This window comes from Ochotona princeps, chromosome 28, assembly GCF_030435755.1.
Source record: "Ochotona princeps isolate mOchPri1 chromosome 28, mOchPri1.hap1, whole genome shotgun sequence".
Classification (NCBI taxonomy): Eukaryota; Metazoa; Chordata; class Mammalia; order Lagomorpha; family Ochotonidae; genus Ochotona; species Ochotona princeps.
In genome coordinates this window covers 8,087,084-8,114,951 of record NC_080859.1, presented here as the reverse complement: position 1 = coordinate 8,114,951, position 27,868 = coordinate 8,087,084, and the positions used below count along the sequence as shown (strand labels likewise).

Sequence of the window (27,868 nt, the reverse complement as noted above, 5' to 3'; positions counted from 1 at the left end):
TGAAGCCCCACATACAGAGGGATATTTTGTAAGGTACTTAAAATTCACGTTACAAAAAAAAAAAACTGACTTCAACTATCTATCTGCCCCAAAATATATGCCACAATTCTGTTTTCCCATGCATACTGCGGACTATCCATGTGCACGTGGATGTGTGCATAGATACCTCTCACATTTTAACTAAGTTCCACCTCTGAAGTAGAGTGATTTCATCCAGGCACAATTTTAGGACTTCTTTGATAATGTCAATACTTGATTTGTTAGAAACTTATCTTGATTAAATGAAGTGAAAATTCAAACATGTTTCTGTGGGACAAGCTGATCTACTTATACATCATTCTACTTGTTTGGAGGAAGATCAGTCTCTCTCCATGTAAGTATTGTGAGGCAGTCTTGGGGATTTTTTCGTAACATGCAACCCCATTATGTTACTCCCAATACTCCTTCCAGGATTTCACCAGCTCTCATTTCCTCACTTGTTTCTTCTGCAACAGTAACTCATTTATGTAAAATGAGAGACTGGCAGATAATCTGGGGACAGGCCCAAGTTGCTGTCGCTTTTCTGCAGCCTAGATGAAAGCCGTTTCCCAGCTCTGAATACTGGTGGCTGTCACGACAGTCACAGGTGCTGCGCACATGGTCTTCATGCTTGCTCACATACCTACAACAGGCATCACCTTCTGCCCAGCCACAGAAGCCCTCCTTCAACAGAGCTCCTAGGATATGTCCCTTCCAGTGAACCCTGTCACTTGTCAAGGAATTAAACCCTCTGGAGGATTACAAAACTACGTATCATGGGGGTTCCCATGTAACAAAGCACAGGACTCCACGATCTTACCCCCTTTCCGTTTCTACATACAGAAGGAGTACCAACTGCAGATAGAGGCTCAGATTCAAGATTTGACTTCCCTACAACCTTGCCGATGTGATGCTGATTAACCAATACTGAATTCCATTTCCTCATTTACAAAGTAGGTAACACCATCCATTACTGCTAATTCTGCCTGCAGTATCATTCTGCATCTCGGCTATTTTCCACAAGCAACAGGTGGACCTCTCCCACAGGCTTCCTTTCTCCCTGCAAGGCTCCAAGTGCATCTCTGCTTGCTAGGACCAGTGCTAGGCAATCTCAATCTTAAGGACAAAGACCCTGCTCCCAAGTTATTTCTGCAATACTTGGCAGAAATGAGTCTACCATAGACTCAGTAGATACCCAGTTTTGTTTAAAAAAAAAAAGACTTACCAGATGCAAAATTGGAGTTTTTGATATCTGGTAGCCTTTTTTAAAGTTCAAACTTACAGAAAAATGAAAATAGTGTTGTCCACTTTGTCCTATTCCTTGACCCTTCCCACCCTGATCTGTGGTCTACATGGGCACGCATTTTTCAACTATGTACATCAAAATGTTGAGATCAAGTTTCAATGTCGAGGTTGTGAAGATGACACTCACCATCAGTAATAGCTTCTCCTTTCAGACTCCTGATTCCCCTAGGCACAGCATTTCCATCCAAGTAGAATTCAATGATGCCATCATCCAGGATAATTAGCAGGTGTAGCCAAACACTTTCTTCTAAATACTTCATGACTGTTGTTTTGGCAATATATGTAGTATTGGAACCGAAAGTTTTGTAGTGAAGGGAGAGTGTCACATGGGACTCATTTGTTTGAATTTTTACACCATAGTAGAGGCTTCCATTACCATCATCCTTGGCTATAACAAACCCATTTGTGTTGGCATTAGGCAACACCCAAGCTGAAAAAGTAAAGTTGGTGATTGTTCTATTCCTGGAAGGATGGTATTCTGGATTAACAGTGCCAAAGGCACCTGCCAGTCCACTGAAATACAATGCATGGGTTCCACTGTGGTGACGCCGCAGATGTGGTTGCGAGTGCACAGTGCTGGGGAAAAGCCCAACGAGCAAAAAGTCAATCATTGGTGGCAAGCCAGCAGGGAACTCACTGGAAAAGATTTCCCAACCTACTCGCACATCACCAAACACACCCTGTTGCCTCAAAATGGTGAAGCTGGCCACATAAGACATGTCGTCTTCGGAGAGAACGTCCTCTGCCACTTCTCTCTGTAAGCACTCTGCATCCAAGATGAAAACGCCAGAAGGATCATCATTGAATGGAATCATTATCGTCACCTGAAGGTTACTCTCTGCTACCTGGCCCCCAGCATCCGGGGACCCACCTACAAGAGAATGTATCATGAGTGAGAAACCAGAATTTGAAACATTTTCTAGTCCAAAGCAAACAAAGTAGTTTTGGGATTTTTTTCTTTAAGCAGACAAGCTTCTGGATAACAATTTGTTGACTATAATGAATAACACTGTCACTTTTAGAGACAATGTCAAATACAACTGGTTTAACCTTAGTAATATTCAATCAGGTGTATAAGACAGAGTATGACTCAGGCTTCATTTCTGTGCTTAAGATAGACAGCAATGACTGGTACTGGGTTATGCAGGCAATACTACTGAGGTGCTGGCCTCTCAGATACCAGTTGCAGTGTCAGTTTCTCCACTTCCAATCCAGCTCCCAGCTAATGCCCTCAGAAAAGCAGCTGCCAGCCCCAGTGCTTGGGCCCAGGCTCACTCAGAGGACACTGTAATGAATTTCCTGGCTGCACATTGACTCAGCTCTGGCTGTTGCAGCCAGCTGGAGAGTCAGTAGATGAACGTGCTCTCACTTTTTTACTCTGGTTCTGACTTACAACTAAATCTTGAAAAAATAAAAATAAGCAGTAATGGGAACCTTGATTGCTGAAACTGTAATAGCAAGACCAAGTTGGGTATTTTTTGAGATAATATTTTTTTTTGTTTTATTTTTTTGTTTTTTTTTTTTTTTTACTTTTTTTTATTAATTATTATGCATTATGTGACAGTTTCATAGGCTCTGGGAATCCCCCCACCCCTCCCCACACCCCTCCCCCCCAGGTGGATTCCTCCACCTTGGTGCAGTATTACAGTTCAAATTCAATCAAGATTCTTTCCTTGCAAACATATACCAAACATAGAGTCCAGCTACTTATTGTCCAGATGGGTTGAACAGTTTCTTGGGGAGACCATTTCTGGTCCAAAGTTAGAGCTGGTAGAATATCATCCCAGTCAATTAAGAGTCCCAATATAACATTAACAGCAATTTGTAACATTATGGAATTGACATGGTTTTGCGTAACCAGTATGTTAAAAAAAAAAAACAAGAAACAAGTTCTATTTTTAATTTTCTAAAGCTTAATGGCTCTAAAGAGTTCAACAAATAAGACTACAGTTCAACAGCAAAACAGAAAGGGACCTATCAGCAATCCAAGATCTCCAACTCCCTCTCTATACGTGGTAAAACAGAAACACCAAGCTTCAAACCAACATGACTATTTCCAAACTTACATTAATGCTCTTAGATTCTTCCTGTAGCAAATATGGCATATCCATTTGCAGTTTCAAACATGGACATGAACTTCCACTCATAAAACTGACCCATTAAGATCAAACAAACACAGAAAATAACGCTTCCGTCCACAGAGGTATTTTGACATTGAAAAACCAGACCATTAAGTTGCATTCTTTTCATCAACTCTCACAGAACTCTAATTAGTGCAGGATAAATAAAAACTGCTGGTAGCAAAGTAAAAATTGCAAGCACACAGCACCTGAGATGTTGACAAGCTTCAGAACGTAAAACTCGTTGAACTCAGGAATTTGGTCTGGCACAGCGTGCAGAACTATTGGTTTTGCTCCCTCACCATCCATGAAGCTAACGGTCCCTGACGTTTCATAGAACTCTTGTCCAGGGAGCAAAACAGAACCATTGTGAAACAGCTGCCAAGCCAAGGAAACATTGCCAAAGTGTCCTCGGTGCCTCAAAATCCTGCAGAAAATCCAAAAATGTATCAGTTGTGAACTGAACACTAATAAGGACTTTGTGCCATTACCCATCAATTTTCTGTTATCTATAAGTCAACCAACCAACCAATGCTACTAAGCAACAGACGACTTTCACAGGAGGCAGGACTTCAGATAATGAGAAGCAGTTGTGAAAGCCTTGGTCTTCAAAGTTCAAACCAGAAGATAATTCTAAGCACAATGCAAACTGATGCCAGTGACAACTGGTCAACACTCCTCAAAAGTCAACAACGGAGCAGAGTAGCCATGTGTGACCTGACAGGAAGAATTTCCTAAAAATTTTAAGGTCATTTCAATTTATCAGACCCATCAAGGGGTAGGGATTCTAGTGAGGGTGGTGGCAAGAATTTATACTTTCAGTTAAGGAGTCTTGTATGTGTGTTTAAAGACATAACAAAGCTTGCAGTCCATTCAGACTGAGTTTCCAAATTTTTCTTGAATACTTGCTTGCCTTGATAGATGAATTTCAAATGTTTACAGACTTTATTACATTTTGTCTAATTTTGATATGCCTTATGCAAATATACTTACCAAAATGCATTAGTCTTTCCTTCTTCTACTGCTTTATCTATGGGCTCCAGAGAGAACACACCATTGGGGTCATCATTGGCTTCAATTATGACTGTAGCAATTCCATACCGATACACTACTGTGTCACCTGAATGTCAAACTGAGACGTCAGCACAGAACAGCCAACACCATCTAATCCATACTTCTATGTTGAAAATCAGTTCGTAATTAACTTGAAACTTTCACCAAGAATTTCTTCAGTTAAGGGCATAGAATTGCAAATTACTGTTCTATTTTCCCAAAGTACACATACATGATGTATATGCAGGTATATTGACCTGTATTTGTGTACAAACACAGAGAAACGGAGAACACCTAAATGTGTTTAATGTGCCATGGTGCCTATTTTATTTTTGGAATGTTTAATTTTGTAGAAAGTACACTACCCTTCTTCACACTAAATATACACTATAGTTTTCTTCACACTAAGAAATGCTTCAGATTGCCTAAGTAAAAAATAAAATGTTTCAAGTTTCTGAAGCAGATTTTTTCATTACAGAACAATAAAGTGTCACTTCATCATGTGAGTACTCCTGTCTATGTTATTTGCACTCACTAGCTCAAGGCTTAGTTTTCTGTCTTTAGGCAATAGGGTATGATTTGACCATAGGGAGAACTAAGCATAAAGGGCAGGTGTGGCGAGGGAGGAAACTGCAATGATGTCTGTGGCAAATAGAAATAGAGTTTCTAGTGTCAATTTATGAGCTCCAACTTACAAAGACACAGAACTATGAATGACAACAAGCGGTGTGGGTGCACATGCAACCACACAGACACTCCCCGTCTCCACACACTGAGGGCATGGGAGCAGCCCGCCTTCAGGATCAGGACACATACCTGCTGCCTGAGGCCTGACTACTGAACTATATCATTCACTGAAACAAAGGTTCCCTGCAGTAATAGCCGATTACAGGGTCGTGATACAGAAAATCAGCTTAAACAACTTGCTGAGTTAGAAGTAGAACATATTCAGAAGTTAACAGAAATGAATCCGAAAGAGAAAGACATCTCCAACAGGATACCTGGGTTTGACCAAGAGAACACATCTTGATAGTAACAGAGACCGCTGTATGTTTAAGTGTACTGAGGGTAAAACAAAATTTTATGGGTAATAACATGTTTACATGGTTTCAAAATACCTCCCTTAGGATGTTGATTAACTGCAAGAGGAAGAAAGTTCATTTAAGATATTTATCTCTTATACAAGAATTTTTTATTTGTGCCTCTGTGGGGAAAAGTCCAAAGTAATGCCCAAGAAAACACCAGCATAGGCATTTTATCACAAGCTTCACATCCTTTCACATGGCAGCAACGACAAACCTTTCTGATCATGGACACAGAAAGTTTAGTGCTCCTTGGTGCCACCTCTGGAAGGTAGTACCAACCACTATCTTGCTAAATGCATCAACTAAAATCACAACTTGGCAAAGAAACAAAATCCAGTCACCTGAGGAGTTGAAGAGGACAATGTAAAACGGCTCGTCTGTTTCAGGGATCCCGTCTTCATGAACAAATATGGACAGGTACTGCTCTCTGACTCCCACCTCAAAAAGGGCCTCTCCTTTTTCCACAGGAACAAAGTCGCCCTCTCCTGCTGTAGCCTTCCCATCCCTGGTAACGTACTGAAAAGTGCAGGCCACATCAAGGGATCCATTTCTCAAGACAGTGAAGTTGGCACGCTCACCTTCCCGGACCTTCAGCACACGAGGTTCTGGAACATCCATGAAGAAGGAGCAGGTGAGCGGGGTCCTGCCTACACATTTCCACAGAGTTCCCTAATCACCCTGTATGGAGATTAATTGTGGAGATCTGACCCCAAAAACCAGATCACGATGCATAAGACTCCAAATCTCAAACATTCTCAGCAGATTGAAATGCTGCAGGGGGCAGACTCCCTGCTAGGATTGCAGCTAGGACTTGCCAGCTCATGTGCCTGGGGAGGTGTAAGGCATCTTTATTATCTCCCTCTTTTAGATATGTTTAGGCCACAACCACTGAGTACAAAGTTCTGTTAAATTCCTCTACTAATTAGACCTGTTTCCTGGTGTTTATTCCTGTAACTCATGTTTACTTATCCAGCTGCTCAGAGCCCGGTGATTGTTTCCCCTAACCCTCTGAGTAGTTTGCGTACCATTGTTCAGTTACCTTGAAACTTACCAACCCACTTGCCCTGCAAAAAAATTGGTGAAAGAAGCACAGAAAAAGATCAATAAAGTGTGCATTGGTTCATCTCGCCTGCGCACCCCCTGTGGCTCAAAGTTCTTCTCAGTGTGGACATCACACCTGAGTCCCAGACCCCACTAGAGGGACCGCCGAGATCCCTGCCTGCCACAGGAACCACAGTTCCTCTGGGAGTTGGGAAATTTATTCCCAATTCCCGTGAGGCCCATTGCTGGTGTCACTGATTTTCCTCCTGTCTCCATGACACTGGAATCGACTGACAAATGGTAAACAGATGACAGAGAAGTGTGTAACACCGTAAATCCTCTGCCTGTTGTTTCATATACCTCACCCTCAAGTTGAGACTAAGCTCTCTGACCATGGTCCTGGATAGCTTATGTCTTATTTTTGCTGAAACAGTTTACAGAAGGCTAAACAGACTTACTCATTAAATCCATACTGACCAAAGGCTAAGGCAATCCATACAATCTCAGGGAGTTAAAGATTCCTAGTACAGAGAAAGCTGACCAAAATGGTTTAACAAGTTTCATCAATAAAATCAAAATGTACCTTTGGTGGCAAAGGATAGTCTTAAAGAATGCATTAAAGTGACCAAAACAGAGACATCTACTGAACACACACTTTAAGCACCAGTTATTACAGTAAGGCACTATCCACTAGGTATATTACATAGCCCTGAGACAGCTGGTGTAAGGATCAGAAGAGATTACACATGGAAGATTTTCCTGCACAAAGCAAGAAAATGCCTCAAAACGAGAAAGGAAAAAGCATAGCCTATGGTGATCCTAGAATCATTTTTTGCTTCAGAAAATCATTAGAAATATTTTTCTCAAACTTCAGACTGAAGAACAATCACTCAATCACAAAAGTCCATTTAAGCACTAACTGCACTTCATTGACAACATTCAACTAGACATTATTTTTACAAACCGATGTATTGCCTGCAAGAGACGTTAACTCAGGCAGATAAGACAGTAATCCCACCTGCAAAATAAATGGGGTCATCGTTTCTTTGAATCCTCAGAGTAGCAGCTGTTTCATTGCCCAGTTTAGCTCCTCCAGTGGCATTTAGTAAGATAATGGTAAATTCCTCCATTTCCTCTGGAATCTTTTAGGAAACATTACACATAAGTCAGGTAATTCATATGGGAAGTTACATTATGAAATCCTAAATTATCATTTTACAAATAGTCCCATAAATAGGACTGATGTCCACTTTCACTTCAGAGGTGGAGCCTCCCTAAGACCCCATGTTCCCCCCACCCACCCCGAGGCTGCTTTGCATCCAAATAGCTACATTCATCTCATCACAAGACGTAACGCAAATGCAGATAACTTCCCTTAAGTAGGCCCCAAACAGCTAGACCATGCATCTCGTATCACTTCCGGAAGAATAGGAAACACGTCGGTCAGAGGGGCAGGACAGAAACGTAGGGTCACTCAAAGGCTTCTCACAAGCTCCACTAAGCTTTCATCTGAATACACGGTAGAGACCTCACACATGTGTCCCATCAGGCGACAGCACCCCACATCCCTGAGCTGCAAAGTAATGCCGGTGTCAGCTGGTCCTCTGCTCTGCTAAAACCAAATAGAAGGACTAGGGCTTTGCCCCATGAGGGAGCGTAGACAGGCCTGTAGCAGCTCTTAGCATCCCCTCTGCTCCTCTTTTCCATCCCTAGGAGCAAAAGCCCATGTGGAAGTGAGAATGTCGTGGCCCAGAATTCTGAGCGTTCCCTAGGGCACCTTGGGCACAGCTGTGTCTTCAGAGGCCTCCTTGCAAGCTGAGAGCCTCACCAGCACCCTGGACCACAGACAGTCCTCCCAGTTCAACACACCTTCATAGGAGCCCAAGCAGCAACAGTGCCGTTGGCTTAGACTCAGCCACTGTTTTGCCAAAGTTCTTCCTTACACTCACATGAAACAGGTGGATCTCAGAAAAATTCACAGAAAATGTGTATTCTCAAAAAACATTGGATTTCCAGGTATTTTTCTTCCTAATAAACTTTTTATGCATTGCTGTCAATATTTCATGCATTTTCTATCAATATACTTGAAACCACCCATGTTTAGTGTTTTGTTAGTTAATTAAAACTACTGAGTAGCTACAAATACAGAGACCCACATGAGGCCTACATACCTCATCTGGGAGGGAGTAAACGGTGATATTTTTCCAAAACTCCTGTTCTCCAAAGAAAACGATTCCTTGCACGGGAGACACGTCTTGTGTGAAGTCTGGACTAACAATCCACAACACACTAATGTTCCCAAAGTTGCCTCGATTTCTTACCACACGATAAACAGCTGCAAAATAGAAACATGTGTAATACATGTGAGTAAACAATTTATAAATTGTTCAAGCAAAAATACCAATTGCTCAGCATACCCTCCAAAGTTACATACATATTAGCTCAATCGTCCTATACAGAACGTTTTATATCACAGGTTAGTATTTTTCATGTTCATTTAAAAGGCAGAAAGCTTTTTCACCTGTTGGTTCACTCTCCAACTGTAGTGACTGCTGAGTCAAGTCAAACCCAGGAACTCAGTCTGGGTCCCCCATGTCAGACACAGAGACCCAAGCTATCAAGCTATCACCTGCTGCCTTTCAGGACATAACATTACCAGGAAGCTGGAATTGGACATGAAGCTAGAAATGGAATCTTGACACTCATCTACAGGATGTGCAGTGCCAAGCAATCAGGTTCTTCAGCACTGTACCCAACACCCAGCCCTTGGTTGGGCATTCCACTAGTCACCCTATGGAAGACACAGGAGAGCAACTTGCTGAGTCATCAAGGGGCATCTCCGACAGGAAGCTGGCAGGTGGAGGGGGGTCTGGACTCACACTCACAGGAAGAACTTTGACACAGCCAATGCTGCTCTACCAGAATCTCATTGCCTGCAACAAGTCCCTCATCCATCAGCTGCATTTCTTCCCATTTGACTCGACTCATTCCCAAGGGTCTGAGCTGCACTGTGCATGATTACCGCAAATCAAAGGTAACAGAAGCCATGAACGCTATCACAACACTACCTGAAAAGTAAATACCAACCTTATGTACGATTTTTAAGAAGATCCGTTTCTATACTACAGATCATTTTTAAGAACAGGGAACTGAAAGCACTGACTAAAGTAACAGTTTCAGAAAGCAGTAACATTTCTTTTTCAGAAACAGAGACTAAGAATCGAATAAATTACCGCTGGAGACAGTGTCTCCTTTGCTCTCCTTTATGGTGGCTTCCAGGCTATTGGAGGCAAACTCTATCAGCCCATGAGGATCGTCATTCTTCAGGATCGTAATGTTGACTACAGTGGCGCTTCCCAGTCTGCTTTCACGTTCACCGTGGCTACTGAGGACCACCCAGTAGTGTTCATCCAACTGCGAAGGCCAAAAAAAAGGATACAAAGTGGACAATTTCACAAGAACAAAATATGAACACAAGCATGTTAATACAGATATTCAGCTTTTCAAAAACAATTCATAGACAGTTTCTCTCAAGAGGGATACTGAATTTAAGTCCAAAATGGTAAACTCAGCCTTCTTGTTATCATTTAAGGCAAGTAAAATAGTATCACTATGCAAACAATATATGCAAAGGTGTGTAAATGTAGTAAAACTAGTCCCATGAACTTCAATTTATTTCCTTGGAAAAAGCAATCTTACTGCAAGCCTTGATTTTAAAATTAGTATTGAAAGTTCAACTAATGCACATGTCCTAGCACTTAACATGAAGCTCAAAGATGGTGAAGAGTGATCACCAACAGAATATCTGGTGTGCTTTAGGCAACACACACACAACATTACACTTAAAATGAGTGCTTTTGTCCTCAAATGTGTTCCTCATTCCCTCTTCCTTTTCTGCATCTCATGGCTCATGTTTAAACCATGCATGTCCCATTATATGCCAGACATCAACCTCGTGCCAACACATAGGACAAAGAAGGAAATCACATACCTCCGGGATGCCATCCAGCCTTGTCAGCAAGGTGATGACGATCTCCTGCTCCCCAGACTCGAACTCGAGCACCCCCATGTTCCCGTAGAACTCGCTGCTGTCCCTCGGCTCCACGTGGTAGCGCAGGAACTGCTTCACCAGGGAGCCCCTGGCCCGTGTGATGCGCAGCTCCACAGAATCCCCTTCCTTGAAAAGCCAACCACACACAACCCACGCAAGTTCAGTTCTCCTGAGACCACACTGTTGGAGCTGTGAGCCCCCATGACCCAGAGGGTTCTGTCACACTCACCTTAACAGCATAGGGTCCCCGAGAAGCAGGAGAAAACTCAAAAACTCCCCCTGGGTCATCGTTCTCCAAAATGATTAGGTCACGGCTTGTGTACCCCGACTTCAGCACTTGGTTGTCCACGTCAACCCTGAAGAAGTCAGAAAACAGAAGTGCATCATTTTAAAACCTTCCCGATAGTGAGAAGGCAGGCAATTAGGGAAGACCCTGCAGTAGAGTTAGCAGTCTTCAGATAATTTCAATAGAACAGGACAATATAAATTTCTGAATTCATTACACAATTTGAGTGAAGCCAAACACCGCCTTTGCACACAAATACAGTCACTTCTGTTTTCACTATCTCGTAAAGTCAAAATTTACAGATTGACACCAGTTGTACAAGAACTTCAAACATGTAGTTGGAAAGCATATTTCAGTAAGACTATTTCAATTTTGTAAAGACTTCAATTTACAGATTACTTTTAATAAGTATGTACAACTGACCATGGACACTCAAATAACTACTTAGGAAAATCACATTTAAGAAGTAAAAGCAGTTGTGGTTTGGGTTCAGGAAGACTTTGTGGCTTTCAAATGCTTTGAGATTTATTGGAAAGGCAGATTCACAGAGAGGGGGACACAGAGAAAGAGCTTTGCTCTACTGGTTTACTCTCCACTTGCCCACACCAGCCAGAGCAAAGCCAAGCCAAAGCCCGGAACCTCTTCTGCGTCTCACACTTGAGTTCAGGGTCCCAAGGCTTTGGGCCGTCCTCTGCTGCTTTCCCAGGCCACAAGTAGGGAGCTGGATGAAAAGTGGAGCAGCTAAGACATAAACTGCCGCTCATATGGGATCCCAGGATAAATGTAAGGTGAGGATTTAGCCACCAGGCAATTACGTCAGGCCCTCCAATCCTTTCTATTCACTTTAATTTACAGCAAGTGAATATTTTCCCTTTCATTGGGAAGAAAATGTAGGACAGAGTAGGGGTGAAAACTTAATGGATTTGAGACTCAGGACACATTCTAATAATTCTTGTGTGTCAAAAGAAATATCAAATGCTGTTACACCTGGTTTTATGCTCCTTGTCTAATTAGGATGATCAAAGCAGCAGCTCAGGGAACTGAAGAGCCATTTTTATTCCTGAACCTCTAAGTGTGAAACAAAATACCCTACGTGGACCCCCAAACAGCCAGGAAATCCAGGCAATGTGCACAGAAGTGTGAGAAGGGCAGTTTTCTTTCCACATTGTGTTAGTAGCCTTCCCAAGCTTTCAGAAATCTGACACCTAGGACCTGGCTCACTGGAAACCACATAAGAGACAGTCCAAGAATTGGAACAACTATTACATTGTCAAAACCATCTTTTCTTTTTCATGGAAAATCTGCACATGTAACATTTATACCAACATTTTCATTAATTTAAATTCCCTATGTGTCAGAGCTGTTGCAGTGGTGTAGCAAGCTAACCCTCCACCTGCTGGCACTGGCAACCTATATGGGCTCCAGTTCATGCCCCAGATGCTCTACTTCTGATTCAGCTCTCTGGCCTGGGAATGCAGTGGAGCATATTCCAAAACCTTGGGACCCTGTGCCCAAATGAGAGACCCAGAAGCAGCTCCTGGCTCCTGATCAGCTCAGCTCTGGCCATTTGGGCCACTTGGAGAGTGAATAGGATACAAGACCTGTGTCAAATCTGCCTTTCAAATAAAGAAAATCTTTGATATTTCCTATGCATAAGATGGATGATAACACTAGATCGAAATGCAAAATTAAATCCATCTTGAGCATTGAAAAATTGCTTTTTCTTTATGTTAAATGCAGTTTTTGAAAATTCTGTATGCAACACTGAGATATAAGCACAAAATTGGTAGGATGCACTCAGAAAACCAATAGAAGTGTTATAATCACTAACAGCTAGGAGGCTTAATAGAAGATGTTGGGAATCAGCAATGTGGTGTAGCAAGTTAAGCCACCGTTTGCAGTTCCAGCATCCCTGTCAGAGCAAAAGTTCAAGTCCAATCTATTTTAATTCTGACTTAGCTCCCTGCTAATGCAAGGGAGAAGGTGGCACAAATTGCCTCTGATACCTACGTGGGAGATCCAGTCACAGCTCCTAGCTCCTGGCTTCAATCCAGTCCAGCCCTGACTGTTGAGATCTTTTGGAGATTAAAACAGCAGATACAAGATCTGTCTCTCAAACAGATCTTTCAAAACAATTAAAGACTTGGGGTAAGAATTTCAGAATACTTGCCTTCAAGCTCATGTGAAAACTCCAAGAAAATCAGATCTTTAAATTCAAAATGTGATTATACTAACAACTTTAAAAAAAAAACACTTTTCCTATACTTATAAGAGAAGATTTCTCATTTTACTAACTCACTCCCTAAATGGCCCAAGAGAAGCCAAGAGCCCAGAACTTCACGCGTCTCCCACACAGGTGACGAGGTCCCAAGCATTTGAGCCATCATCTGTGGCACCCAGGATGATTAGCTGGAAACTGGATGAGAAGCAGAGCAGCTGTGGGTCTAATTCACCCTCTGATACAGAGTATTGGATGTGGATGGCCCAGGAGTTAAAGTTAGAGGACAAGGGGCAGGTGTTTATCAAATATTTTACAAGCATCCATAATTTAAAACTCGCAAGCCCCAACGTTAGTAAATATCAGCTCCACACCCCCCAGGGGCTGAGATTCTCTTATCAAGAGAAAATTAACCTTCACACAAAGCATGCACAAGCAGATGGAACACACAATCCCCCTAGTATCATGCACAGTATCAGCCTTGTCCCAAAGCAGTACCTTGCAAACCTAAATGCTCAAACGCAAGACACAGCTTCATGCACTTACCCAAAATACACGACAAACCTTTCCGTTTCTACCCTGTCAACACAAAGAATACTGTGGTGTGAACACTACTGGGAATTGAGACCAACAGGGCAAAGACAAAGCTCACAGCTTTTTAGGATTTTTTCCTGCCAAGAACAGAAACGTGCACTTTTTGGCAAATCTACACACTGGGTCCTTTGCTACTGACAAATGCTAGGCAGCAGGTTCGGCAGCTCTCACTTCTGGAGTAGGACTCTGGGCCAGCTGTGCTCAAGACCAGGTCTATTCCGGGATTCCAAGGCCCTTTGCCTGCCAGCACCACACACGCTCCCAAACCAAAGCAGCTAAGCAAAGCTCATTCAGCCCTGCTTGTAATCACTTGGCTTTCATTAAGCTTTAAAAAAAAAACATGAAAACCTCCATCCTCAGATCTTGAGCCAGTTTACTCTTTGAGTTTGGAAAATCAAAGCTGTGTAAGCAGAGGCATTTGCATCATTCATGGACTGCACAGGAATAGACTGAGCAAACCGTGAGGCATTATGATAGCTTGTTAGGACAAATGTTACTTAAAATCAAAATACTCCCCCAAACCTTTGTCATCCTCACATAGCCTTGAAAAAACACATGCCAAGTTGTGCAGTTCTCCTACTTTGCCTTTTATGTCAAAGCTACCACTTAAGATGAGGTTATGTATCACACATGATATTTCCTTGAAATAAACTGGCACAATTAAAATGTCAACTGTGCAAAGTTCTCAAACCACAGATATCTAATCTGCATCAATTATAAACAGGACTGTAAAGGATTTTCATGTAAATTAATTTTCATCTTTAAAAATAAGCACAGTAGTGTTTACTTTTGGAAAATCTTATCTGATGAACTAGAAGATGGAATTTTTCAGAACATCAAGTACCAAATGATAAACGCCAAGTTTTACTGCAAAAGCAGCCATTACATCTGTGTAATTTTCAAGTCTCTGGAAAACGAGTATTTAGGCAACATTGGAAACCCATGTTGGAAAGGAAATTTCATCTTACAAAGGCAAATACATTCTGGTTAGCCCCAGAGAGAAGCTAGTTCTTTCCATGTTGCAGACAAAGTTAGAGCATTTCTTCCTTCAACCCATTAGTTAGACTAGTCACTAGGTTTTTTAGTATGAAAAAAAACACTGGCTGTGTTTCAGATCTGATCGCATCCATGAATCTCCCTTGTAGTGCTTCTTCCCAAGGAATCGGGGTGAAGGGCCACTGGAAGATAACATGCATCATCTAACCAGTCATCAACACACCGCACAAGGTCTGCAGGCCAGCCTAACAGCACTATTTCCACAACAGTGTTTTATAGGTTTAAGGATTCTACTTCCATCTCCCCTTCTTCCTTATCCATTTCTTCCTCCTGACCCCACTACAGTATTTTCACTTATAAAAGCAAACAGGATTTAAAACAACTAAAGTATATCCGTGTCACTGCATAAACTTTGTTATTACCTGTCTAAAGAAAGCGTCACCATTTCATCCATCTCTGGTATGTCATCCCCTTTCACGGTAATGTTGATGGTCGTGTCACTTTGGCCAGATAAGAACAAAACAGAGCCACTAAAGGGACCTATATCATCTTTATTCACACCTTTTGAGTTAAAACCAGAGGGTTTCAAACTCCAGTAGACAGTAGCCTGGCCATCAGTTCCATCGCGATGCAAGGGGATATGCACCTTCAACAAGGAAAGACAGAATCATTTCTGCTAATATGTGTGCATGAATTTCATACACTGGTCAGTCAACGCATGCCCATGCAAACATTAATCAATGGATGTGTATATTCTATAGAGAATTCAGTGACAAAATACAACGGAAAAAGCCTCTTTAAACAGGCCCATTTAAATAAAACTTTACCCATTTTGTTAATCTATAAAATGATTCATACTCAAAAATATGGTTAGCTCAACATCTGCCTTTACATATTTTAAAAGCCAACAAATCATGAAAAACACAATTTTGCTGAAGATTGTGTTTCCAGACATTTCTGAAAAGCATTGATCACAAAAAATTAACCTTTGTGATTAAATCAGGTAATGTAAAATGCTTTCTACAGTGGAAGGAGGCAAAATAGGACATCATTTCCAACTAAGACATTCCAATGAGGGAGTGCGTCTGCATTACCTTAGGAAAGGGACTCTGCCTAATTCACAATTCCCTTCTTAGAAATAAAGCAAACAGTCCTTATGTGGCATGTCTGTGGTGAGCAGAAGACAGGTGAAGAGCAGCATCCGGGGAAGCACCCATCCCTTAGACCAGCTAAATAAATGCAGTCATAGTAATTCTGGAACAAATTCTATTCACTTGTGCTTAACTGATATGCTTCATATGTAACAAAACAAAACGAGAGATTATGAATTTGTTTAAAGAAACAGATGAGCTGGTGCCAGTGTTGTGATGGCATCAGGTTAAGCCACTGCAGGCAACCAATGTAGGAGCAGGTTTGTGTCCCTTCTGTTCCATTTCCAATCCAGCTCTGACCTATTAGCCTGAAAAGAGCAGAAAATGGCCCAAGTACCTGGGTCCCTGAACCCATGTGGGAGACCAAGATGAAGCCCCTGGCTTCGACCTGACTCAACCACAATCTTTGCTACCATCTGGGGAGGGAGCCAGCAGTTATAAGATCTTTCTTCATCTGTTCCGTCTCTTACTCTTTCAAATAAGTTAATACTTTAAAAAAATAGATATGCTCTTTTTATACTCCTAATATCCTCTTTATTTGTCCTTAAGCAAAGCTCATCTGGAAAACCAATTTTTCCTAATTAAAAAAGATATTTTGACTACTAAGCATTCTCTACTTTGGTTACCATGGTCAGCACCCAAAATAAGAAAAGTAGGCTCTTGTGTAGGGCCAAAAAAACCTAACAGGAAGGAATGAGTATTCCTACAACTGCCTTGTGAAAAAGAATGCAGACCAACTCCTGCCGTGCTGTCACCCAGGTCGAAGAGCTCATGCCCAAGGAACCTTAACTTTTCCTGAAAGCTTACTTCCCCCAAAGGAAAAACATGCAATTAGGAACATGTGATTTTACAAGATAAAGGCAATCCTTTAAATCACTAAATTTTTTTTAGAAGCGAACAGTACATTTTAAAAATCTGAAAAAAACCATTTTGAAAAAAGAACTTTCTCTGCCCTGTTTATAGAACTGATATGAAAACAAGGAAACTGTGGTCACCTTACTTTACCATGAAGCTTTGAGAGCAGGAGTCTTCCTCTTTTACTCCTGGTCTAACCCCCAACCTCACATCAATCCAAGAACTGAGCAGAAAATGGGAGAGACGGTGAGGGGAATGGCAAAGCTAAGGCAAGAGTCATGAGAGATAGTTGGGCTTAGTGAAAAACTCACCCAATGTGAAAACGGCACAAGTAAGATGCATTGGAACATGCCTTTCCATGGAAGTCTGTGTGCACCACGGAATCATGCATACCAAATTCTTAAAAATCCTAAAATTCCACATTACTCAGCAACTTAACCACATCATGTTCGCTGTCAAGCACAGGACCCAAGACAGCCCACTGAGCTGCACCCAGGGAAGGCCGACTCAGTGCTGAAACTGAGCAAATCAACAGCACCTGGGGTACTACCTCTTGGCCACTGAAAATGCTAGTTATTGCCATGTCAGACATCATAGCACTATGCAAATTAGCCACCAAGTATTGTCTCACTATTGATAATAGATGCTCATTTTATTCTATCAGAGTAAAAAAAAACACTCAATTTCTTGCATCAGATTATACTTGAGGATTTTATGTCAATGGTGAAGCTTTTTCACTATCAGCTAGCTCTAAATGCTAACTCCATTAAAAAAAATACTTGTAGTCACTTGAGGGTCATTACAAGTCAGTAAGGAATAGACCACTTACCACCTCTGCAGCAGAATCTTCTGGTTCATGCAGAATGATCGGAAGATTGCTAATAAAACCTATTTCTCCATTTGCAATGGCTGGACTGACCAGGAGAGAAATATTTCGGATTTCTCCAAATCTAGGACTGATGGATGGGACTGGGGGAACAATGTTCACCAATCCTACAGTTTCCAACTGCAATAAAGAACAAAAGTAGTAATAATTGATAGCACAGAAACCAAACATTGTGATATCTCAACAGGATGAGATGACAAACACGATGGAAGTCACTATTAAGAAAACTCATTCCCTCTGCTCTTTCATACCACACCTTTTGAGCCTCCCAACACTAGCTTCCTAAAGCCTTTCCACACTTCAATTGCTGTTTCCCAAGGTCCTTCAATCTTCCATCTATACTTTCATGCATCCTCAAATCTCTAAGCTTAGAAATTAGAACCATTTATCATTGAGTCTGAACAGCATACAGACACATTACAGAACATCCAAAATGGATACCCATGCATCTGTTTCCCACTGCCACCACTTGCTTTTCCTCCCTGTTTACACGGAACCCCTTCATTTCAAAGCCAAACATGAGCATCAAAGTGTTGACCAAATCCTCTTGCTGTACTCCACTGCTCACACATCCAATCAACTGACCACCCTCTTCTCTGTCAGACAGAATTCACTATCAGAAGTCCATTCAGAACTCCTACGGTAACTTACTGTGTCTTCATGTGTAAAGAAGACAATGTGCATGTGACATGTGCAATCCCGATTTTAAACATAGTCACCTCTCATGCACACATAAGAGAATGCTCTTTGGCATCTGGCAATTTAAAATGCAGCCATCCGTAAATACCAGTTACATTTCCTTCCTCTGCCATCAAGTCCTCTTGGTTTTACACCTCTGTGCTCCAACGCTGCCCTAATTTATTCCCTTTAACAAGTGTCATACTGGCTATACTGTGAGGTCTTTGCTTGTCCACTGGCTTTCTAGCCAGTCCAGGATCAGCAAAGAGCAGGCATCACTATCCTTCAAAAATAAGAAAAAACTTGAGAGGTCAAAAATAAATCTTCATTCATTTAGGATGATGAAAAATAGGAAATCTGACATACAGGATCTTAGAATTTGCTTTAACAAGAATTCTTTGTAACTAGTTTGATTAAAACTTTGCATGTTTTTCCTTAGGACAAAATGGTAAGTTTCTTTTCATGCTTGGGATATGGTTCTGTGCATAGTAGGTGCTCAGCAAATGTTCCTAAAGCATTGGTTCCTCAACAGTTAAATTACTGAGTACCTGCTCCAAGATAAACACTCCATCAGATCCTTTGGATGGAAAGGTAACTCAAAACATGTAAATGAATTACTGCAGTACTGTGAGATAAGTACAATTAAGAAGCTAGCTATAAAGTATAGGGGTAAATAGAGAAGTGATTATGTCTTGAAAAAAGTTGGGAAGTCTTGTCTTCTAGAGATCATTTTTAAGCTGATTGTTGGAAGAATTAGGGACTTGCCAGATGGAAAAGTCCAGGCAGAATGTAACACAAAGTGAAAAGGCCAAAATCTAGGAATGACAGAGTGTGTTCCTAGTTTGTTTGATTGTACTGCCTTTGTTTCAGGAAGAATTTAAGGTAATTTATGCTCCAGTCTTTTCATACTGGAGTGGTTAGAGGTGAGACTCAAAGATGGCAGGAAGTATATTATCAAGAGTTTTGTAATTGATGCTTGAATATGAATTTTATATAATGGAAAACGAACCCAAGAGGACTGATAATCAGATTTGTTGTGAATTTTCTGTATATTGAATGAATGAAGATAGAAATTGAAGATTAATATGTACATTTACAAGATTTCATTTTTGTAAAAGGCAAAAGTTCATTTATGTTTGTTTATATATACTTGTGTATACAAAGGAAAATGTTTCAAAGGATATACTTTAACTTGTTCACAGTGATAACCTCTGGGGAATGGGATTAGAGGGAAGGGGATTTATGTGGCTGTCTGTATATTGGGTGGGATATTGTGCTTTTATTTCTGTATTTGAATTTTTAATAAATATGTATTATTTATAATAAAAAAAAACTTTGCATGTTTTCAAAAGCTTAGAAGTTCAACACAAGGACAAGCATTTGCTATGGCAGTAAGGGCACTGCATCCCGATGGATGCCTCGGTTGGAATTTCAACTGAGCTTTCCATCCCAGCTTGCTGATACTACACAACAACCAACCTCCTGCCACCAGATCCTTTCAGGGGTGATGCTAAAGGACTCCCTCTTAGAGCAGCACTACAATGAGATGTCCCCTACATGATAACCAGTCACACATCCCACGTGGGCCATCCATAGGCCCCTTGGCCAAGAGCTCTCTTCTGATGCATGGACAGCACAGCATGGGTAGGGGCTCAGATAAAACAAGGACCGAATCCCCAGGATGAAGAGTCCAGCCCAACAAGTGCTGGGTGAGCCACACCATGGTTCTGTGAAACTCAGAATACCACGAAGTTGTAAGAGCAGTGCTTCTCCAAGGTTTGGAGGAGGTTACACAATGAGAAATCATTCATCTCTTCACACTTCTGATCAGCAAGCAGGTAGCTCAAACGTACCTCTCCAGTTATGAAGGAATTATTTTAACCTAGAAACTCCTACCAAACTATTAATGTGAGTACAGATCTCAGTGTTGGCTGCTCAAGAACTCAGAAAATTTGCCTTGTGATTATTCTATGCCTACAGTTTTATAAGTAGATATACTGCAATAAAACAACTGAAGGAGCAAATGAGATGGAGGAATTTCAAGAATCCTAGATTTTAAAAAAACCGAAACAAATATGAAAGAGCACAGGAAGCTCAATTCAACCATCAACAGGTGTGGAAGATGCATAAAAAATGTTAGCAACTCCACAGAATGCAATCACCAATCACAAAGTCCAAGCATCTAAAAAAGGTTCAATGTAGCAGTGCTTACACAACTTAAAGGAATACAGCGTTTATTTTGGCACATTCTTCAGTGGCAAACATTAACACAGATCTTAGCCATCAATCCATTCCTACTCCAATTCTGGATTAACTTTGCTCATATTATCAAAAATCTGATGAGTACAATTCACTGCTTTCTAGTTTTCAGATTCAGCCAATATCCAATGCAAGGAAACATAACAGTAGCCCAAGTGAAAACAGCTATTTTCCAATCTCATGTTTTTCTTAATGGAAGTGAAGATGAACAAGTGACAAGGTAGAATGGCGTAAGAAGCTTTGTTTTCTATTAACAACTGGAGGTATTTATCGACAGTTAGTACTGAATGCATTTCTGAGTGTACAACATAGGAACTGCTCTGCTTCTCTTTAGTTCTGAAATACTTCCCCTGTAATCTGTATTTTGAAAAACATGAACTCCCCAGTCCCATTTCTACACATTTTCCTTAACTCAAGAGAACAATGGATTTCATTCTCACACTTTACTATTAATAGCTTCTAAATACTTTCGTCCAGTTTAGTCCAACCTGCATTTCATGGCAGTGTTCTGTTAATGCTACTTAAGACATTCACTGTAGTAGAACCCTGTAGAGAATAGTCTTTGGACTCCTAATTGAAACAAAATCCACTATACAGATAAAAGCAAAACAATGTCCAAATACCCTTTAGTTAACTACTTCATGCAGTCTATACCACAAGCGAGTTTTTCATCATTAAAATACCTGGATGACGAAATGGGCCCCATTCTGAAGGAATGCATCATTTCGTATCTGAATTTTGGTAGTGACGTGTGTTTTTTGTTCTGGGAACAGAAGGCTGCTGCTTCTGGAGACATTTAAGATACCATCTTTGGCTCGAGAGGGGTCCAGGACCCCAGCAGGTATGTAAAGCGCAGAATAAAGCAGTCTCACATCTCCTTTCCTTCCTCCCAGTCTTGCAAAACTCAAGGATAAATGTCGTTCCCCTGGGCTGCTTTCAATTTTCTGGTTTTCCATAGGCAAAAATGCTATGAGGCCATAAACATCATCACTATCCTGGATGTAGAACAAGAGCTGCAGATAAAAGAATAAAATGTTCAAGTGCAGAATGCTCACAATGAAGATGATGAAGATGAACAAATCATTTCCTGGGCTACTCGGATATTCTTCATAGGTCATGTCTAGAGGTGACCATTTATGTACTTAAACAAAAGGTAACTAAAGATGAATAAAAAGATTTAAGAACACTTATATCACAGTTTGGGGTACTATTTGGTGAGTAACATGTATTTGCAGAAAACATTGAAGACAATCAAGACTCCTCAGGTTAGTGTTCATCCTGTAGCATCAACCTAACAGGTCTGAGATGACTCATTTCTACAGCACAAAAGTAGTCCCAAGATTAAAGCAAAGAGATATCTACCTCAGCTGGTTCGCTCACTTCGGCACCTCCTTGTATTGTGTGAGGCAGAATCTGAAGCAGGTAAGCCTCTGCCTCTTCCGGAAGATCATCATCTACAACAGTTAGAGGAATTGATGCTAGCAGCTGCCCTTGTGCAAAATGGAGAACTCCAGAACTTGGGCTAATGTCAGCCGACACCAAGGAGGGATCGCTGCTGTTTCGTGTCAGCACCCAGCTCACAGAAACATTCCCATGGGTGCCACCATTTCTAACCACCGTTATGTCTTCAAATCTAGGACATTTAGAAGAGATTGTCATAGGATCCATTCTATTTCTCAACATCCATTAGCAAAAGCAAAGCCCAGATCACCAAGAATAATAACTTCCAATATGAAAGCTTGTGGATGTGCCCCCAGAAAAATCTCGACTATGATTTCATTTACTTAATCAAATCTCAAATATGGAAACAGTAAATCATGGAAGAGAAAATGACACATTTACACATTTCTTAACAGTCCAGCACCATGCTCAGGGCTGTGAAACTCAATCTTGGGATAACTCATGAAGTGCAGCAACAGGCCTAAAAGAAGCCATACATACCTTGATGTTGTATCCTCATCAATTATAACTGGCCTTTCATACAAGTTGCTGTTGAACGAAAGAACTCCGTAAGGTTTGTCATTTGCCTTAATTGTGACTTGTAGAACAGAAGGGGCTGTGAGCACTGCATTTCCCTGTAAAGTATCCCTTAGTAACATAATGTGAAATGATTCTGCAATCTCTGGAATAGTGTCATCAACTATTTGAAATTTCAGATAGGATTCATGAATCAAAGGTGGAAAAACAATAATTGTGTCTGGCTGCAGATCAATAAAGTCCACATTCTGATTGGCATATGCTGTGGAATTCCCAGTTACAATCGCATAACTGATGCAAACTTCTTCCTCATCAGACCCGATCAGGTTTCCACTGTTGTCCTTCCCACGAGCCACTGGGATGACCAGGATGTGGTCTTCCTCAGGCACCAGGTAAACACTCTGAAGGAATCTCACAGGGCTGTCATTTTTCTCAATAATGATTTCAACTGAATTCCTAGAGGTGTTGATCTCAGCTCCTCCTTCTACACTTTTCAGCTGAATGAAAAATACCTCATCATTTTCTGGTACCTGTTAACATAACACAAACATCAATAGTAAAAATACCTGCGTAGAAACTCAACTATAAAAACTTGCTGTGTTCCAACAACTCCACAGACATAAGCAAATAGATTTGCTAGGAGTTCAGTTACTACTATATTTCCCAAATTTTAACACTATAGTTTAGATAGAAAAGCTAAGAAAGCAGAAGTATGGACAAGTAAAAAAACATAAGCACAATGTCTTTCAATCTTCGTCAGACTTTAGGTAACTGATTGAAGACTAAATCAGACTTTAGGTAACACAGTAAAACAGGGGCAAGTGCTGTGGCACATCACGTTAAGCCGTTACTTGTAAGTCGGCATTTCATAAGAGTGCCAGGTTGAGTCCCTACTGTTCCACTCCCAAGCCAGCTCCCTGATCAATAGCCAGGGAAGTCAGTGAAGTATGGTCCCCACTCGCTGGACTCCTGACACCCACAGAGATGCAGAAGCAGCTCCTGGCTTCAGCCTGGGCTAGGCCCTCACCACTGCAGTTGGGGAGTGAAGCAACGCACTATAAAGATCCTAACTCTGCTTTCCAATAAATTTGGAAGAAAAGACTACATAGTAAAATGGACACAAGTATCTGTTTTATCAGTTGGTAGGTGATGGGTACCACTCATGTTGTAATATGTAGAAATATAATATACAACACATAAAAATTGTTTTCACACTAAGATGGTTTTGCCAACCAATAAACCTTGGAAAGATTTTTACACTCCTAGAACAAAACCAACAACTTCTCAGAACTATCAAAACTACAAGGAAATCCCTCCAAACACTCATTCCCACATCAAGGTCTCTAAGGTGTCAAATGATCATTCTCCATCCCTGGGCGCTAATGTAATTCGACAGCAAGGAGCCATCTCCTCTCTCCTCCCCTGTGGACACAGGAAAAATAAACCTAAAACATGCCCTACCCAACTTCCTTCATACTCAAACTTTTCCACCCCAAAGGTCCACATGGACATGCATCCCTCTCAATTACGCAAACAATATTAAGAAAATAGGAATTTTTAAAATATTTTCAGCCATGTGAATTATTCCTGCTTTCCTGCACATGGTTTCTAAATCATTGTCTAAGTGACTTGACTCCCTTGCAGTACATGATGCCTCTGGAGACAAAATGCTGACATTGATGTGGAGTTATTGTAACTATGCAGAAATCCTAGGGTTGATCTCCATTTGGGGGCCCACATAGCCTTGCACATTAGGCTGCTGCCTGCAGAGTAGGCATTCCACGTGTATGCCAGTTCACTCCTGGTTGTTGTGCTTCTGAGCCAGCTCCCTGCTGATGACCAGTGAAAACCAATGGAAGATGCCTCAAGCATCTGGGCCTCTGTTACCCATGCGGGAAACCCAGATGAATCAGATCTCAGTAATTCTTTCAAAATATGTAAATGCTTAAAAAAAAAACTATCCATTTTGCAAGGCCCACTGCAGTAGCCTAGTGGCTGAAGTCCTCATCTTGCATCCACTGGAAACCCATAGGGGTGCCAGTTTGTATCGTGAATGCCCCACTTACCCCTCCTCCCAGCTCCCTGTTTGTGGCCTGGGAAAGCAGTAGAGGACGGCCCAAAGCCTTGGGACTCTGTACCCATGTGGGAGACCAGGAAGAAGCTCCTGGATCCTGGCTGTGGATCAGCTCAACTCCAGCTGTTGCAGCCACCTTGATAGTGAACCAGCAGATGGAATGTCTTTGTCTCTCCTCTCTGGAAATCTGACTTTCCAATAAAAAATAAATCTTAAAAAATATGTAAACTCATTTTGCTATTCCAGTTTCCGTTCAACAAATTCTGTTTTGGGAAATGAAAAAAATCTTCCATCACCTTCAATAGCATCTATGGTCATACCAACCAAACATGCCAGATCTCCATCTCTGAAGGCAAGCAGGGTCAGGCCTGGTTAATACTTGGATGGGAGATCCTCAATAACATGAAAGGTCAATCTACTTATTTCAAAACATTTAGATATGATTTTGTTGAAATTTTCTAAATTTAAGTGTATAGTAAACGTTTCTCCAAATTTTAAGTTTTCAGTCTTTCTGGGATCAAAAAAAATTTTTTAGCTTGAAAAACCGGATGAACTAAATGGACTTCAATACTACAAAATGCTACCATTTCCAAGCCCTACTCCCAGAGAAATGTTCGTTTGATATTTGTCTTTTAAACTGATACTCTAAAACAGAATGTTTATATTATTGGTTAGATTTTATCACCTTTTACACTTTTGAATGTTTCAACTAACAAGCTATCCCCCCAAATCAATAGTCCTTTATAGCTAAAGCATGATAGAATACTGGACAAAAGAATTACATTCCTGAATAATTAGGAGTACTGATTACATCTTAGTATTTGCTATAGCATGCGAGTACCCGAGTCCTTGCCTCAAAGATTCAACCATAGCCCACCTGATCATCAAAGACCATCAAGGTAAGAAGTACAGTGGCTTCCCCAGGCGGGAAGGCAATATTTCCTCTCACTGGACTCAAGTCTTCTTCAGGAAGGTTTGGGCCACCTTCCACCTGTGAAGCACACCACACCAACAATAAAAACCAAGGATTTCAAATGCTGAGAAAGCATTGCTCTTACACCTGCTGAGAAAATCTGAGCTTGTTCAAAGACACAGGGCAAGATTTACACAAACATAAGTAAGTCTGATCTTCTAATTGTCAAGACATTTTTATGGAGCTTGAGCATAACTGGATTTACTACAAGGTCACTAAGGTGCCATTTCCCCACAATCATTACAGTAAAAATTGCATAACTTTCTTCAGAGGAAGGGTATTGAAGCTAAGCAACCCTCCGGGCCCAGCACAGTAACCTACTTGCTATATCCTCACCTTACATCCACCAGGATCCCGAATGAGTGCTGGTTCTAATCCCGGCAGCCCTGCTCCCCTTCTAGCTGCCTGACTGTGGCCTGGGAAAGCAGCAGAGCATGGCCCAAAGCCTTGAGACACTGCACCCAGGTGGGAGACCCAGATGAAGCTTCAGCTCCTAAACAAATCAGCTCAGTTCTGGCCAGTAGGGCCACCAAGAGAGGGAACCCGAGGATGGAAATTTATTCTGTTTCTCCTCTATATGTATCTGCCTTTCCAATTAAAAAAAAAAAAAGCAAACTAAGTGGAATCAAATGCCAGCTGAACTGCTGCCTATAACTTAAGTTTTTTTTAGCAATCCTGAGCAGCATTTCCCCGATCTTTACTATGAGCACAATAATTTCCACCTCAGAGGCTGGTGGTGAAGGAGTAACACAAGTCATTATCAGGAAGTATGGCGAAGTCCTCTGTGCCTGGCTTCTCATAAGTATGAAGAACATTATAGCAAACTTCCAGGCACATGGACCTTACAGCTAAAGGCAAGAAATGATCAAGAAACAGGTATGTGCTCAAAGATCCCTTTCACTGGTAAGATAACAGAGTAAGAATTTTCTAATATTTGAAAATGAACCATGGTCATGTTCTGGATCTTGTAACAAAACATTAGTGGAAAATATAGATGTAAATCTCAATGAACAAAGTGGCGACACAGAAGCTGACCATGCGTCACAGCGTATAAGCCACTACGTGTGTCAATCCTTCATCAGGGTGCTGGTTAAAGTAGGTCTGGGCTGCTCTACTTTCAGTCCAGCTTCCAACAGACGCACCTCAGACAGCAGCAGAGGAGAACTCAAGTCCTTGGGCCCCTGGTACACATGTAGTGAACTCAAAAGAAGCTCTTGAACCCCAGAGCTTTGGCCTGGCCCATGCCCAGCCCCTGCAGTCATTTAGGGAATGAAACAATAGTTGGAACATCTAATTCTGCCTTTCAAACAAGCATTTTAAAAAAAGATCAGCATGGTGCACAGCACAGTGTCAATAAGCAATCGTACGGACAGGTATGGCTTACACCCTGGGAAATGCATCTACACTTACTACCTGTGACGACAGATCTCAGAGGTAACTGTTGCCGATGTCCACTAAGAACACAGGATAAAGTGGGGAGTTCAAATGCATAAAGGCATGCTAAATACACTTTATGGAAACCTAAATAACCATAGGTGTTTTTTCATATTTCCCCCAGAAAAAGTTAATCATGAAGAATCTGAATTGGATAGATTCATTAACATTTTGTCTTCTAGGTTACTGCATCTAGACAAAGTGATATACTGCATTCCATGTGAGCAAAACACATGCACTCAGCAAGGAAAATTTTACTTGAACTACTAACCTTCATAGTTAAAAATAGCTTTGTGAAGTCTCATTGGAGCAATGAAACCTACAATATCTCAGGGTTATCAAAAACTACACAAGTGACACACTCTCAGAACACTCTTCTCCATATCATGATCTCTAAGGCGTTACCAAATGACCATCCCCCATTCCCAGGCACTGATCTAGTCTGACAGCAGGGAGCAGCCCCCTTTCCTCCCCCCTCTGCAGACACAGGAGGAAAAATGGAAACATTTGTCCAACCCACCTTCCTCCATGCCTCAACCTTCACCACCCTAATCAGAGACCAACATGTGAACACAACCCTCTCAGCTATGTGAACAGTATTAAACAGCAGCCATCTGGCAGGAACTCCCAAGTGCCAAAATTTAAGGTGTTTCCAAAGCCAACTTACCTCAAAAGTCACAGTGACCATTCCATAGGTTCCCTTTTCCCTGATGAGAGTGACCGACACAGGCTCCTCCCTGTCCCGGGGTTCACTTACCACGATGGAGGAAGGCTGTGGGCCAGAGAAAGCACAGGCACTTAGGGGTAGGAGCTG

The 27,868-nt window shown here is 41.4% G+C and overlaps 1 protein-coding gene across 1 annotated transcript in view; it reads right to left on the bottom strand.

Moving 5' to 3' along the window:
- The window catches only part of ADGRV1 (adhesion G protein-coupled receptor V1), a 387,995-nt gene that overhangs the window by 347,615 nt on the left and 12,512 nt on the right, over nucleotides 1-27,868 (bottom strand). Inside the window, exons 5-20 of the mRNA XM_058656191.1 lie at nucleotides 27,722-27,826; nucleotides 25,525-25,638; nucleotides 22,538-23,103; nucleotides 21,959-22,229; nucleotides 21,280-21,609; nucleotides 17,603-17,779; nucleotides 15,190-15,413; nucleotides 10,903-11,029; nucleotides 10,614-10,799; nucleotides 9,856-10,036; nucleotides 8,794-8,957; nucleotides 7,641-7,764; nucleotides 5,923-6,186; nucleotides 4,437-4,563; nucleotides 3,653-3,870; nucleotides 1,451-2,194 (exon numbers count right to left, since the gene is read on the bottom strand). Of these exons, the coding sequence (XP_058512174.1) occupies nucleotides 1,451-2,194; nucleotides 3,653-3,870; nucleotides 4,437-4,563; nucleotides 5,923-6,186; nucleotides 7,641-7,764; nucleotides 8,794-8,957; nucleotides 9,856-10,036; nucleotides 10,614-10,799; nucleotides 10,903-11,029; nucleotides 15,190-15,413; nucleotides 17,603-17,779; nucleotides 21,280-21,609; nucleotides 21,959-22,229; nucleotides 22,538-23,103; nucleotides 25,525-25,638; nucleotides 27,722-27,826 (3,922 nt within the window). The remainder of the gene's footprint in view (nucleotides 1-1,450; nucleotides 2,195-3,652; nucleotides 3,871-4,436; nucleotides 4,564-5,922; nucleotides 6,187-7,640; nucleotides 7,765-8,793; nucleotides 8,958-9,855; nucleotides 10,037-10,613; nucleotides 10,800-10,902; nucleotides 11,030-15,189; nucleotides 15,414-17,602; nucleotides 17,780-21,279; nucleotides 21,610-21,958; nucleotides 22,230-22,537; nucleotides 23,104-25,524; nucleotides 25,639-27,721; nucleotides 27,827-27,868) is intronic.